The 12,725-nt window shown below is 47.6% G+C and overlaps 1 protein-coding gene across 2 annotated transcripts in view; it reads left to right on the top strand.

Annotated features, from left to right (window-relative positions):
• Positions 1-970: 970 nt before the first annotated feature.
• ACOT9 (acyl-CoA thioesterase 9) overlaps positions 971-12,725 on the top strand; it is a 597,782-nt gene continuing 586,027 nt past the window's right edge. For both annotated transcript variants that reach the window (XM_078657838.1, XM_078657840.1), the window contains exon 1: positions 971-1,108. In XM_078657838.1, coding sequence (XP_078513964.1) covers positions 1,092-1,108 — 17 coding nt within the window. In that variant the 5' untranslated portion in view covers positions 971-1,091. The remainder of the gene's footprint in view (positions 1,109-12,725) is intronic.

Raw genomic sequence — 12,725 nt, forward strand, 5'->3', positions numbered from 1 at the left:
TGTCCGAGCATTGATTTAATGACTGGCCACGTGTTAGGCCTAGGCCATCCCCCAGGTGCCCCTAAAGAGTAGGCCCCCATAGCGTTGGCCCCTAGGTATCACCTGCCCCTCAACAACACAACAAGTGTTAGGTTAAAAGCAGGAGTAAAATACATATTTACAAAGTTGACCCCATGATTTAAATCGGCGAATTGACTGAATCTAGCCAGTTATTAGCTTTCTGTAATGATTTAACCCCTTTAAGAACTTTAATTATTTTCTTTTCTGTCTCATTTTCATAGTAAAAGCTAATGTGCTGTACTAATTGCATTGCAATTACATTTGCTAATCCGGTCCAGGTGAGGAGCAACAACATTCCTTAGAGGATTAACACCAATCAGAAGCACTTTAAAATTACGTTTTAGAGATATGTATATAAGTAGGTCAAGAATTGATGACAGAAGCATGGGCTGGGCTCTCTGAGTTCCGTCTCCCTAACACTTCAGGGCATAGATTTTCTATATTACAAGTCAGTCAAATCTACATGTAAGGGCAACTTGCAGAGTTTTATTTATTATTGTTTTACATAGATCAGTGCAAAATGTCGAAAACAAAGAACGTGTGGCTGTGTGATTGTGCCTTACTTAACAAACATATTTTCTTGAGTAATTGGAAAATAGATTTGAATTTTCACCTTTATCAACAGGGTGCAGAAATAATTATTGTGGTATTCGAGGGGACCTTGGGATAACGTGTTAAATGCATCCATGTTCTGATTAACAGTGAGAACAGACACAGCGACACTATCTGTTAGCTTCGTGGCTGCTCAACCCTGCCCTTGGTCGAACAGGAAAGCGTTTTTACATGTAATATTTACCAGGCGTTCACTTACACTAGACCTCCAAGATGGCCGACCGCTATGCCAAGTCCCACTGGAGCAGAAATTCACAACTTCTGTTTCCTGTCCTCTTTTTATGTCATTGTAGGGCGTGGTCTGTGTCGGTGGGAGGTTGTGTCTGAGTCAGAGAGGAACCTTGCTTGCAGCGTCCCAGAGTACCTAGAGTAGTTCTGTATGTAACTGTTTCTTTGCACCTCCCCGACTTTAAGGAAACATGTTTCTTCACTCTAGGTACGTGATCATATTTAAGTGGTTTCTATATATTGTTATATGGGTGCTGGAGTAGTCACAGAGTGCTGCACGACTCACTCGCAAGGGTGACACCTTGTTCCAATACAGATGAACGCACCCACATTCTAATACTCTGCGTGGTTTCGGTTTTCCTAATCTCAGTTTTTTGAACTAATGCAGGTAGCTATAACCGATATGTAAAGGCATACACATTTCATTAACGTTTTACAAAAGTTCAAATAATTCTGCCTATTTATAGGTAATTTGTGTTGTCACTAGTAAAAACAAACATTAACAAAGCCATTATGTATTGCTTTCAAATAGCGCATGGACGTAGGTTGACCAGTGCTTTAAATGGGTAAAAAAATAAGTGCTTGTACTCATTAAAATGAGCTAGAGGGGTAGCGAGTGGGCGGGGCTAAGGGCAAGACATGATGATACCTTACGACTTCTTTAATAGTTGCAGCACACACCAAAACACATGATACATGTGTTTATATAAACAAAGCAGGTTAACTCATTACACAAAATGAAGGAGCAATGCCAATATGTTAACATTTCCTTTTGTTGCAATAGTTGCACCTTCTTAATGCCAACTTGTTAATTGCAGTTGTGTGGCTCAATACAATATATTTTTGAGCACATGAGTAGGAAAAAACTGAAAATACCCCCACTTCGAACCAAAGCTCTTATGGCACCAAGCAAATGAAGCAAATCATCATGAACTTCCCCAGAAGATATCTCTTGTCTCTTCCATCGATCTATCCATTCATCCTTTCATCCTACCATTTACTCTTTACATTCTGTCGTCTATTCAGTTTTTCATCCATCATTCAGTTTTTCACCATTCCGTCTGTCCACCTTTCATATTCAAACCTGTCCATCCATCCATCTTTAAACCTATCTATTCATCCGTTCACTCATCCATCTCTTTAGCCACCCTTTCTCTCATCCATCAATCCTTTCGCTCATCTATCCATCAACCCTTTAATTCCTTTATACCATCCACCCTTTCACTCATCCATCATCCACCCTCCCTCCCTTTCATTCATCCTGCCAATAGTTCACTTATCCACCCATCATCCGCCCTTTTATCCAATCATCCACCCATCCAGTCACTCATCCATCCATCTATAAATCCACCCTTGCTCACTCATCCATCCATACAGGAACCCTTGCTCAATCATCCATCCGCTCACTCATCCATCCACTCACTCACCCACCCACCAACCCTCCCTTCTACGTTATCTATGAACCGTTGTCGCGGAGTAGACGTACACACAAAGTGCCACCCATTTTCTTTAAAATACCTCCTGAGAATGTCTTGATTCTCTCTCTCGCTTTTTTCTTACAAAAAAACAGGCATACAAATGCAGGCAAACACACAAACATAAGCAGACACACAAAAGACTCCGGGATGTTAAAATCCATGTTATAATCTTCACCATGGCTTTTTTAATTTCCGTCAGTGGACTGCCATGATTCCTGTGTTTGCGCAAATGCAGAGAATAGTGTTAATGTGTTTGACAGCACAGGGCCTGAACGGACCCTGCTCTGTCAAACATAACCCGATGGTGAGCACCGGACATTATTCAAATGAGCCCTGGTGAATAGCTCAGCTGGGGCTCAGATGGGGGCAGCAAAAGCGGCGCCTTGGTTGCCAGAGACGTTCCACTCCTGCTCATTAGACCTCTCAGCCAATGAGCCAACCTTTTCATGAGTACCGGTACTCTCCTCGGCAGTAGAGAAGTGCTGGTATTCAGTACCAGTGATTACCGGCCCATTTAAAGCACTGAGGTTCACACATCATAAGGTGCACATCGAGCATACGCACCTACAGATCTCCATTTGAAAAATAGCTAGTCAAGTCAAGTCAAGTCAAATAATTTATATAGCGCGCTACATACCCAGAGGGTCTCAAGGCGCTTGAGGAAGGGTGGGGAATTACTTGTCGAATATCCAAGTTTTAAGTTGCTTTCTGAATGCTAGGTGGTTCTGAGTGAGGCGAAGGTGAATGGGGAGTGAGTTCCAGGTTCTAGCAGCCAGGTAGGAGAAGGATCTTCCTCCCATGGTGGTTTTGTTGATGCGGGGTACGGCAGCAAGGGCTTGGTTGGAGGAGCGTAGCTGGCGGGAGGGGGTGTAGAAGGAAAGTCGTGTGTTGAGGCATTCGGGTGCGAGTTCGTAAAGTGCTTTGTGTGCGTGGGTTAAGAGGCGGAATGTTATTCTCTTATTGACGGGGAGCCAGTGGAGGTTTTTCAGGTGACTAGAAATGTGGTCTTTACGCGGGATGTCTAGTATGAGTCTGGCTGAAGCGTTCTGGATGCGTTGGAGTTTTTTCTGAAGTTTTGCGGTGGTGCCGGCGTATAGGGTGTTACCGTAGTCCAGGCGGCTCGTGACCAGTGCGTGGGTGACCGTTTTTCTGGTTTCGGTGGGGATCCAGCGAAATGTTTTTTTGAGCATGCGAAGAATGTTGAAGCACGATGATGAAACGTCGTTGACTTGTCTGTTCATCGAGAGTGAGGAGTCCAGGATGATGCCCAGGTTCCGTGCGTGGTCCGTCGGGATGGGTGCTTTTCCAAGGGCCTCTGGCCACCAAGAGTCATCCCAGGCGAAGGGGAGGTGCCTAAGATAAGGACTTTAGTTTTGTCTGAGTTCAGTTTCAGACGGCTGTGTTTCATCCACTCGGCTACTTCTTTCATTCCTTCATGTAGGTTGGTTTTGGCGGTGTTCGGGTCTTTGGTGAGTGAGAGGATCAGTTGAGTGTCATCAGCGTAGGAGATGATGTTGAGGTTGTGTTGGCGTGCGATGGTCGCGAGGGGGCTCATGTATACGTTGAAGAGAGTGGGGCTGAGTGAAGATCCTTGTGGTACGCCGCAGATGACTTCAGTGGCTTCTGACTTGAATGGTGGAAGGCGGACTCTCTGAGTTCTTCCGGTAAGGAACGAGGTGATCCAATCCAGTGCTTTTCCTTGGATTCCGATGTTTCTGAGGCGTTGTAGGAGGGTGTTATGACAGACTGTGTCGAAGGCTGCGGAGAGGTCAAGGAGGATGAGGGCGACTGTGTCTCCATTGTCTAGTAGAGTTCGAATGTCGTCTGTTGCTGCGATGAGTGCGGTCTCAGTGCTGTGTTTTGCTCGGAAGCCGGACTGTGAGGAGTCGAGGGATTTGTTGGTTTCGAGGAAGGCGGCGAGCTGGCTGTTGACGGCTTTCTCGATGACTTTGGCCGGGAATGGTAGGAGCGAGATGGGGCGGTAGTTTTTGAGTTCGGTGGGGTCAGCTGTGGGTTTTTTCAGGAGGGCGCTGAGTTCGGCGTGTTTCCAGCTTTCCGGGAAGGTGGCAGAGTTGAGGGAGCAGTTGATGACGTCTCGGAGGTGTGGTGCTATGATGGAGTCAGCTTTGTTGAAGATATGGTGAGGGCATGGGTCTGTGGGGGATCCTGAGTGGATGGAGTTCATCAGGCGGATGGTGTCCTCAGTGGAGATTAGGTTCCAATCAGTAAGGATGTTCAAGGGGGGTGAGGGTACGGCAGAAGGTTGGGTGGGTTGGTCTCCGTGTTGGTTGTCGAAGCTGTTATGGATGTCTGCGATTTTGTTGTGGAAGAACGAGGCTAGGGAGTCGCAGAGGGTTTGAGAGGGAGTGATGTCGTTGGAGTTGGCTGAGGGGTTGGTAAATTCTTTGACGATGTTGAATAATTACTTGCTGTTGTGGGCGTTGTTGTCTAGACGGTCTTTAAGTGCAGCTTTCTTGGCAGTCCGGATCAGTTGGTGGTGTGTGCGGGTGGCTTTTTTGAGGGCGTCCTTGGTGCTGGTGTTTGGGTCTTTTTTCCAGGCCTTCACAAGGGAGCGACAGAGTTTCTTGGATGTCTTAAGGTCGTCGTTGAACCAGGGAGCGTTTTTGCTGCCTAGTTTAATTTGACGTTTTTTCAAAGGTGCTAGGTTGTCGGCGCTATTGGTTAGCCATTGAGTGAGGTTAGTGGCTGCTTGGTTGGCGTTTGAAGAGTGGGCCGGGGGGTTTTGAAGAAGCGATGAGGAGATCTGGTCGATGGTGATTTTGTTCCAGTTTCTTCGCAAAGTGGGTTGAGGAAGGTTGTGGGTTGTGATCTTTTTGTAGACAAAGTGAACACAGCTGTGGTCCGTCCAATGGAGAACTGTGGTGTGACTGAAGGAGATATGTTTGCTGGAGGTGAAGATGGGGTCGAGTGTGTGGCCTGCGTAGTGAGTGGGGGTGTTAACAAGTTGTTTGAGTCCGAGGTTGGCCAGATTGTCCAGAAGGGTGGTGGCGTTGCTGTCGTTGCTCTTTTCCAGGTGAAAATTGAGGTCTCCCAGTAGTATGTAGTCCTCGGAGGGGAGGGCGTGAGGGGTGATAAAGTCAGTGATGTCTTCACTGAATTGTGCACGGGGTCCTGGTGGCCTGTAGAGGAGGGTGCCTCGGAGTGTGGTCTTGGGGTCGGTGTGGATCTGGAAGTGAAGGTGTTCGGCGCTAGCGAGGTTGGCGTCTGAGCTGGTTGAGATGCGGATGGAATTCTTATGGACGATTGCGATGCCTCCTCCTGTTTGCTTGATGCGGTCCTTACGGATGATCTTGTAGCCTTCCGGGATGGCAATGGTGATGTCTGGGGCTGAGGATGCGTTCATCCATGTTTCTGTTAGGAAGGCTACGTCCGGAGAGATGGTGTCTATTAGATTCCAAAGGTCGATGGCGTGTCTGTGGACCGAGCGGGTGTTGAGCAGGATGCATTTTAGGTGGTTGGGGTCAGATCTCTGTTTGGTGTTCGTGGATGAGAAGTTGGTCTTGGTGCCGTCATACTTGCAGGAGATGCATGTGAAGGGTCCATGGGTGTGTCCAGGAGCGGCTTGGGCGCAGTTGGGGAGTCGGCCGGGGTTAAGGGCTAAGAGGGTGGAGGCGTCGTAAGTAATGCGGGTGGGGTTGGTGGTACGGGGGCCAGGGGGTCTGGCGCTGGGCGCGGGCTTGGCGCGGACGGGCGTAGACGGGCTTACCTTCGGCGCGACCGCTGTGCGCAAATGCATCTGTCATATGTGGATAGTGGGAGGGGAGGGGCGAGGGAGCATCAGCTAGGAAGGCGGGAGCGGGGCGGAGACTCGGGCAGGGCGACAACAACAATATCAACAACAAAATGGCCGGCGGGACGGAGCAAGCAGGCAAAGTAAAGCAAAGTGTGCAGAAGACACGAAATAAAATGTCAGTCAAGGCAACACAGCGATGGCACAATAATCTCAGCAGCTACTTAGCAGGCGAGGTGGTTCAGCGCTGTAAGGCACATTAATTACAAAGAAAACGATCTTGCAATGTGAGTAGCCTAGATGAATAATAGCGATGTATGCAATTAAAGCGGTCGTGCAGTGAGAGATGATTAAATAAATAGCAGCGATGTATGCAGTACAAGCGGTCCTGCAATGCGGGATAATTAAATTGCTAGCAGCGGTGTGAACAAATAAAGCGCTCCTACAATGCGAGATGATTAAATAAATAAATAGCAGCGATGTATGCAAATAAGCGGTCCTGCAAAGTGAGATGAATTAATAGTAGCGATGAGTGCAAGCAGCTGGGGAGAGCAACGATACCAGGCTGTTAGGGGAGGCAGGTCGGGAGCAGCGTGGAGGAGCGGCCGTGTCTGTGGTAAGCAGGACGGAGCGTTCATAGCCATGCATGCCTCGAAAGGGGAAAAAATGCCATTCCTTTGACCAAATAAGGGTAGGATTGGGCTACAGCACGATCATTCAGGTACCCGTCTGCGCAGACCAGCAAACATACTGGTGCTCTGTTACAGTTGTTCTGCAACACCTTGTGCTTAGAAATGTACAAAGAATCTGTTTGAAGCATGTCTTTTAACCTGTCCAGTCTTATACTCTGAAAGGGGACCGGCAGTGCAAAGGAAATAGGAGCTCTATACTGACCATTCAAAGTGGGCTGCCCTGTAAAAATGGTGCAGGTTGTTACAGTACAGGTGTTTATTTTTTATTTTATTTTAAAAGTTTTATATAGCACTGGCTAGACCCAGAGGTATCAGAGCGCTTTACATGAGAAGATAATATAAAGAAAACATGGCATACAGGTAGATAAAAAGATAATGAAACAACATGGGAAATAAACAAATTAAAATAGATAAACAGGTGCAAGAGCTATACACTTCAAGTAATTAGGTAGATAATGTTCGGGAAATGGACAAATATAACTGGACAAATATAACATGGTGATTGGAGATCAGGTGCAGGTCACAGGTTAGGATCCCCAATAATATTTGAGGAGGTGGATTTTGAGGTCTTTTTTGAAGCTGAAATAAGAGGGGTTACAGCGCAGGTTTTTTGGGAGCGCATTCCAGATGATAGGGGCATTACCAGAGAAGGAGCGTGATTGTGTGTATTTTTTTTATGAAGTCGTGGGATTAGGAAGAAGGTGTTGGTGCTTCTCAGAGGTTGTGTGGTGCCCGCAATGAGGAGTTTCTTGGAGAGGTACTGCGGAGTGTTTTGGTGGAGGGCTTTGAGTAATTCAGGCAGTTTTGTTGGCAGATCTGCCTTCATTAGGGAGCCATTTAAGAGATTTGAGAGCCGGGGATATATGATCGAAGCATTTGCAGTCTGTGATGAGCCTGTCTGCAAGGTTAAGCGCAGCTTTGATTGGAGAAAGGTGGACCTTGGGGATTCCGTTGAGGATGCCTTTAGCATAATCAATACGTGAAAGAACAAGTGACCGAACTACAAGTTTAAAGTCATCTGTAGGTATAAAGGGTTTGATTTTCTTGAGGGGACGGAGAGTGAAGAGGGCTCCTTTAACAGAGTTTTTGATGTGGACGTTAAGGGTTTGGGTGTTGTCGATAGAAATACCAAGAGATTTGACGGAGTTAGACAGGGTGAGTGAGCATTTGAGTGCGTTAAGGTCAGAGATCCAGGATTGAACGGGTAGAGAGTTATTTTATGGAGAGTAGAGAATGATTTCAGTTTTATTAGGGTTAAGTTTGAGATGATTGGAATAGAACCAGGTTTGGATCTTTGTGAGTGTGTTGTTCAGTGTAAGATGTCAGCATGAGTTTTAATCTTGTAATAGATTTGGTTGTCATCGGCGTAGAGGTGGTAGTGATGCCTGCTTGTTTAAGAATGAGGGTGAGGGTTTCCATAAAGAGGGAGGGAGATAGAATATATCCTTGGGGGACTCCAAGGGAGACAGGAGTGGGGTAAGAAAGACAGTTTTGAATTTTGATTTGCTGAGTTCAGTGTTGTAGGTAGGAGATGAACCATTTGTAGGCAGTACCATTAAGGCAGAAACGGGTCCAAAGCACATTAACTAGGGCTGAATGGTTGACTGTATGGAACACTGTGGAGAGATCAAGGAGGATAAGAAAGCAGATCTCGCCATTATCAAGTGAGTGGTGGATGTCATCGACGACATTGAGCATTGCCGTTTTGGTGCTGCAGCCTTTCCTGAAGCCTGATTGAAAGGGGTCGAGTACATTGAAGTTTTAGATGTGTTTGTCTAGTTGTAGTAGGACACATTTTTCAAGGACCTTTTAGAGAAGGAGGAGGTTAGTGATGGGGCGGAGATTGTTTAGGTCATTGGGGTCAGCATTGGGCTTCTTCATTATGGTTGAGATTTGTCCAAGTTGAAGGGAGGTGGGGACACAGCCAGTGGAGAGAGAGGTGTTGATGATTGTGGTCCAGTATGGGGTAATGGTGTGCTTAAGGGCAGGGACAAGGTTAGAGGGTAAGGGGTCTTTTGGGTGGGAGGACAGTTTAGGATTACCAATTATTTTAAGGACTTGTAGCTCAGTCACGCGGAGGAAGTTGAGCAAGGAGGCATTGTTCTTTAATTGTGAGTTAGGGGAGTTGGTTTCCGGAGATGTGGTTGATGATAGGTGTGAGGTGCGGTTAGGGGGGTGAGGAGCGGTAGAATAGTGGGAGGAAGAGAGAAGGGGTCAACTGGTCGAGGTGATGTGGAGTAGGCATTAGAGGTGAAGACAGGTTTGCATTGGGAGTTGGAGGGGAGCTCTGTGGAAAGGAAGAATTGATCAATTTTGTCTATTTTTTCCAAGAAGAAGTGGGAAATTTCTTCACATCTGGTGGAGGAGGCAATCAGATTTGGAGGTACGGAGGAAGTTTAGTTACGAATGATTTTGAACAGTTCCCTCGGTCTGTTTTTGGCACGATCAAGTTGAGCGCAGAAGAAGGATGCCTTTTCCTCGAAGATGTGTTTTTTGTACATGGATCTAGCACGTCTGAGGAGTGCAAGATGAGAGGGCTGGTGTCTCCAGGTTCTTTCAGACAGACGTCTGAGTGATCGTCTTTCGTTATTAAGCTTGGTATTAAACCAAGAGTTGGAGGGGGTGTTTCCTTGGTTTTTGAGTTTAGGCGGGGCCAATTGGTCAAGGATACCGGTGACAGAATTGTTAAAGTGTTCAGTGAGCTCATTAGCATTTTGTGAGGGGGGAATAAGAATAAGCTGAGCTTGGAGTTTAGACTTAAGAACACCCGGGGGATACGTTTTAGATTTCTGGTCAATTTCTTAGGTCTATTAATTTTGGAGGTGGAGAGATTTGCAGTGTTAGCAATGGTGAACAGTATAAGGCGATGGCCAGACCAGTCAATGGGGACAATATTGGTCTCGGAGGCCAGATCTTCGTTGGAAAGAATGGCGTGAAGGATGGCTCCTTTGGTGTGTGATGGGGACAGGCATAGTTGTTTGAGTTCATTGTGTAGATTAGTGAGGAGGGAGATAGTGGGATCATCGGTATTGTTCCAATGGAGGTTACGATCCCCACAAAAGAGATTTTTTGAGTTGGATAATGAGGATTGTGTCATGAGCTCAGATAAGTCCTCAATGAAGTGCTGGGGGCTTCAGGGGGGCGATAGATGTTGTGCAGACGAATTGGGTGGGAATTTTGAGTTGTCAGTTCAGCTTCCAGGTATTCACAGTAGGAGTAGCCAGAATTATTGACAAGGGATAGCTGAAGTTCATTTTTATGGTTTAAATCTTTTTATTGTTTATAAAACGGACAAATGACAAGGACCCTCAGCTCCTTAAATATGGTGCATATATAGACAGCAAGGTCGCTTTACCATGTTACCATTGGTAATAAGCCTGGAGCGGGCCATCAAGAAAACAAAAATAAAGACAAAAAAGGAACTAACCCGTCCCACCCACCTCCCCAACCCAAAACCACCCTACGCCCTCCCAACCCACCCACCCTTCGTCCACCAGGTCGTTGAAAGAAAGATGGGGAAAAGTGAAAGGAATAAGGTAATAGCTAGAGGTGTGGTCTGCGTGTCGGGGAGGCGTAACAGCCGTAAATACCGAGGGCATGTCAGCTCTCTAAATTCCGGTACTAGCAGTGTTAGAAAAGGTCGCCATAACTCAGGGAACTCTGACCCTCTACCCGACAGTGTGAGTGTAAGTTTCTCCATACCCAGCACCATCCAGAGCCTCTGAAGCCAACCCAAGTGTGTAGGGAGCTAGGTGGACCTCCAATGGATCAGAACATTCTGCATGGCCGCCCGTAAAGCAATTGCAATCATCCTACCCTTCCGGGACCTGAGAGCACAGAAGAATATAGGAGGGGAATCGTGAAAGCTGTATCTCAAAATGTAGGTCAATCTCCTCTAGCACCTGAGACCAGTATGGCTGCAGATAAGTACAACTCCAAAGGACATGTTCCAGGGTGCCCACCTCCCCACAGCCCCTCCAACAAAGGTCACTGCGGCGCGGGTCAAATTGTCGCAGGCGCTCCGGCGTATAATACCAATACGTTTTTGTCAGTGTTTCTGTGAGCCCTGCATGGTAAGCTGAATGCCGCGCCGTGTGATATATACTCTCCCACTCCTTGTGTGTGTGAGGGTTCTCCCCAGGTCCCTCTCCCAACGCTCACGTCTTGCATTGTGTGTATGTGTAGTAGGGGCTATCAGCATCCTATAGAGATCCGATATGACCTTTTTGTCCGTAGTGCGGGTGACCAACCATTTTTCACACGAAGTCAGCAAATGCTGTGCGTGCGGTCTAACCTGTGGGTGCATTGCCCAGTGACGGAGCTGAAGGTATTCCAGCCGTCCTGATTCGGAAATGCCGTAATGATCTTTGAGCTGCGGGAAGGAGATGATGCCCTCTAAATCAAAAAGGTGCCCTAAGGACCTACAAGGGGAGGAGCGCCAAGCAAGGAATGCACGCGTGTCTGTGCCCGGTTGAAAATCCGGGTTATCAAACAATGACGTCATGGGTGACGGAAAAGTGGTCAGTTGCGCCAAAACATTGGTGCGATCCCAGGCTTCCATGACGGTGCTCGTGATGAAGGAAGCGAATAAGTTGGGGGGTCGAAGCGACTTGGGAAGGAAAGGAAGCCCCTGTATGGGTCTGCCCACCACCACTTGATCCTGAAACAGCCAGTGTTTCTCCGACTCCAACCTCTGCCACTCCACCAAATACTGAAGCTGGGCTGCATGATAATAGGTCTGAAGGTCCGGCACCCCCACTCTCTGGTGGAAGGACCGCGATTTGATGTCGAAAACGTGATTTGCGACCGTTCCAGATGAAGTGGGAAAGCTCCGCTTGGGTCTGTTGAATCCAACCATCGGTGGCTTAAATGGGAGGGTCTGAAACAAGTACAGTATTTGCGGGAGGATCGTCATCTTAGTGGCTGCAATTCTGCCCAACCAAGAGATAGTACAGTGCTTCCACCTGGGCAGCTCCGCGTGTATGCGGTTGCGGAGAAAGGAATAGTTCAAATCGACTATGGCCGGAAGGGTTGGAGCTAATTGGATGCCTAGATAAGGTATGGCCGAGTCCGCCCAGCCGACCGGGTGTTCCTCCCGCAGGAAACCGAGAGTGTGTTGGGAGAGGGACAAGTCCAACGCCATGGATTTTTCAACATTAATTTTAAATCCAGACCCTCTAGCAAAGGCCTCTAGCTCAATAAAAAGGGCACGAAGAGCCGTGACCGGTTACGTCAGGGAAAGTAAAATATCGTCCGCATATAGACTAATAGTATGGACGTCGTTCCCAAACTTAATCCCGGTGTTGAGTGGATGTTGCCGAATACTCAGCGCGAGGCGCTCCATGTAGAGTGCAAAAAGAAGAGGCGACACGAGGCACCCCTGTCGCGTGCCTCTACTAATAGGGAAGCTGGAGGACGTATAGCCATTGACACGGACCGTCGCCATAGGGAGACAATAGCAATTCAGGATCCGGGTCCTGAATTTCTCCCCGAGCCCAGCAGCCCCGAGCCCCGAGCCCGAGCCCAGCAGCCATCAAAACCATTTCCAGATAGGGCCAATGCACCCTATCGAAGGCCTTTTCGGCATCAATCGCCAGGAGCATATATTCGCCCAGAGTGCGGGACGCCTTCTCTATCAGGTGCAAAATGCGTTTGGTGTTATCGCTAGTTTGCCTCTGGGGGACAAAGCCGGCTTGATCAGGTTCTACCAGTTGGGCCATGTACGGCGCCAGGCGGGCTGTCAGTATGCTAGTGTATAATTTGATATCCAGATTCAAAAGTGATATGGGTCTGTAAGCCCCGCAAGATGTCTTATCCTTTCCAGGCTTCGGGATAACGACTATGGCCGCCTCCAGCATCTCCTTCGGGATGGTGCCTGTGTGTTCAAATGTATTAAAAAGGCCC

This window comes from Lissotriton helveticus, chromosome 8, assembly GCF_964261635.1.
Source record: "Lissotriton helveticus chromosome 8, aLisHel1.1, whole genome shotgun sequence".
Classification (NCBI taxonomy): Eukaryota; Metazoa; Chordata; class Amphibia; order Caudata; family Salamandridae; genus Lissotriton; species Lissotriton helveticus.